Source organism: Aptenodytes forsteri, unplaced genomic scaffold, assembly GCF_000699145.1.
Source record: "Aptenodytes forsteri isolate BGI_AS27 unplaced genomic scaffold, ASM69914v1 Scaffold459, whole genome shotgun sequence".
Lineage (NCBI taxonomy): Eukaryota > Metazoa > Chordata > Aves > Sphenisciformes > Spheniscidae > Aptenodytes > Aptenodytes forsteri.
This window is the reverse complement of record NW_008794121.1, coordinates 713,791-715,539: the sequence shown is the minus strand read 5'-3', so window position 1 is coordinate 715,539 and position 1,749 is coordinate 713,791. Positions and strand designations below refer to the sequence as shown.

The 1,749-nt window shown below is 63.2% G+C and overlaps 1 protein-coding gene across 1 annotated transcript; it reads right to left on the bottom strand.

The window, feature by feature from the left end:
• Nucleotides 1–506: 506 nt before the first annotated feature.
• On the bottom strand, nt 507–1,745 carry NEU3 (neuraminidase 3; the record flags this gene model as incomplete). The annotated part of the gene is given in 3 exon segments (XM_009277029.1): nt 507–1,466; nt 1,595–1,694; nt 1,696–1,745. Coding segments are annotated over 3 exon segments (1,110 nt in total), but the record flags the coding sequence as incomplete, so codon positions are not given.
• Nucleotides 1,746–1,749: the final 4 nt, after the last annotated feature.

Below are 1,749 nucleotides of genomic sequence, written 5' to 3'. Positions count from 1 at the left end.
TAACACCCTCCCCCCCCCCCCCCAAGATTTGAGTGTTTTTTTCCCATGGGAACACGGGGCGAAACTCAGCCTGAACCAGGAAAGTTCAGAAAACGGGATTAAAAAAAAGGTAAAAAAGGGGAATTCTCTCTCTGCCACATGGGGGGGAGGCAGAAATCGCTGATATTTTTAACTAAACCACCACTTTTGGGTATTTTTCCCCAGGGGACCGGCTGCTCTCGGTGGCACCTTCTGCTTTTTTGCTGCTACCAGGTGAAAAATGCTGATTTTTGGTGAAGCAGCGGCGTTTCCCGCAGGAGATCCTCTACCCCCTCCCCCAGGTCGCCAACAACATCTATCTGATGGGTGATTAAAAAGCCAAGCGTTAATTAAATAAAAGCTACATGATGCTGAGCCTCCCGTGCATCCGAAACATCCCCGGTGAGGTCCCGGTGTTGCCGCGCTTGCCGGCTCCATCTGCCGCTGGTCAGGAGTGACACCCCCCCCCCACCCAAAATGGGTCCATTTTAAAAAGCTTTGAGGTTCTGTTCGCCGCGGTCAGAGGTGTCCAGGGCGAAGAGGCAGAAGGCGATTTCCTCGCAGGCGCTGGTTGTGCCGCACTCGAACAAGCAGCCGAAAACACCACCGGGGCAGACAGCCAGGTCGGAATAACCAGCCGGCCCTGGGTGCAGCACCCATGGGTGCCGCCAACCCGCCCCGTCCAGCGGCGAGGGGTTGAGATAGATGCCCAAATCACTCCGGCGGTGCCGGTCGGTGGGATGGGAGTAGAGTAACCAAGTTGGTGCATCCCCGGTGCTGGTCGGCGCGGCGAAGCTCACCACGCTACCCTGGCATCCCCGCGGCGGTTCGCCCAGCGCCTTGCACCGCGCCGAGCGCTCGAACCGCAGCCCGCGGTCGGCGCTGAATGCCACGGCCCGGCAACCCTGCAGCGCTCGGGCGTTGCAGTAGAGTAAGGGCTGGCGGGCATCGCCCCCATCGATTTCGGCTACCTGGCACTCGCCCGTCTGCCCGCCGCTGACCGGGGCACCCTTGTGCCAGCTGCGCCCACCGTCGTCGCTGTAGAAGACGAGGGCGTGCTGCCGGGTGTAGCAAGGCAGCGGCACAACCCCGCACAAGCACCTGTGCACGTAGTAGGCGTACGCCGGCACGACCAGGCGCCCCGAATCCAACTGTACCCCGTGGCCCGGCCCCACGGCGAAGGTGGCCCAATGGGACAGGTCGGTGCCGATGGCTTCGTCCGTCACGTCCCGTAGCGGGGTCCAGCTGCGGCCGCCGTCGGCGCTGGTGGCGTAGCAGAGGCGAGCGGCACTGCAGCCCCTCCAGATTTGGCATCGCTCCGTCTTCCCCCGCTCGACGCAGATGCAGAAGAGGAAGACGGTGCCGCTCGTCGCATCGTAGAGGGGACAGGGGTTCATGGTGCGGCGGCCGGGCAGCGCCAACGCCGACAGCTCCTCCACTGGACCCCACTGCCGGCGAGGAGGAAGATGGGGCTCAGCCGTGGGATGCACCGGTGTCGCTGTACCCCGAAACCACCCGGCATTGCTCCCGGGGATGGAGGTCGCAGCTTGTTCCTACAGCCCAGCTTGGTTTTTACCTCGATCGAGGAGCCGTGCCGGCGGCCCCGCCGCAGCACCAGGTACTTGGCGTCCTTGTCCCTGGCCGAGGAGCGCTTCTCGGCGAAGGCCAGGAAGGTGGATGTAGAGCAGAGCCGGGATGCGGTAGGTGACCCCGCTTGCCTGCCGAAAAAGC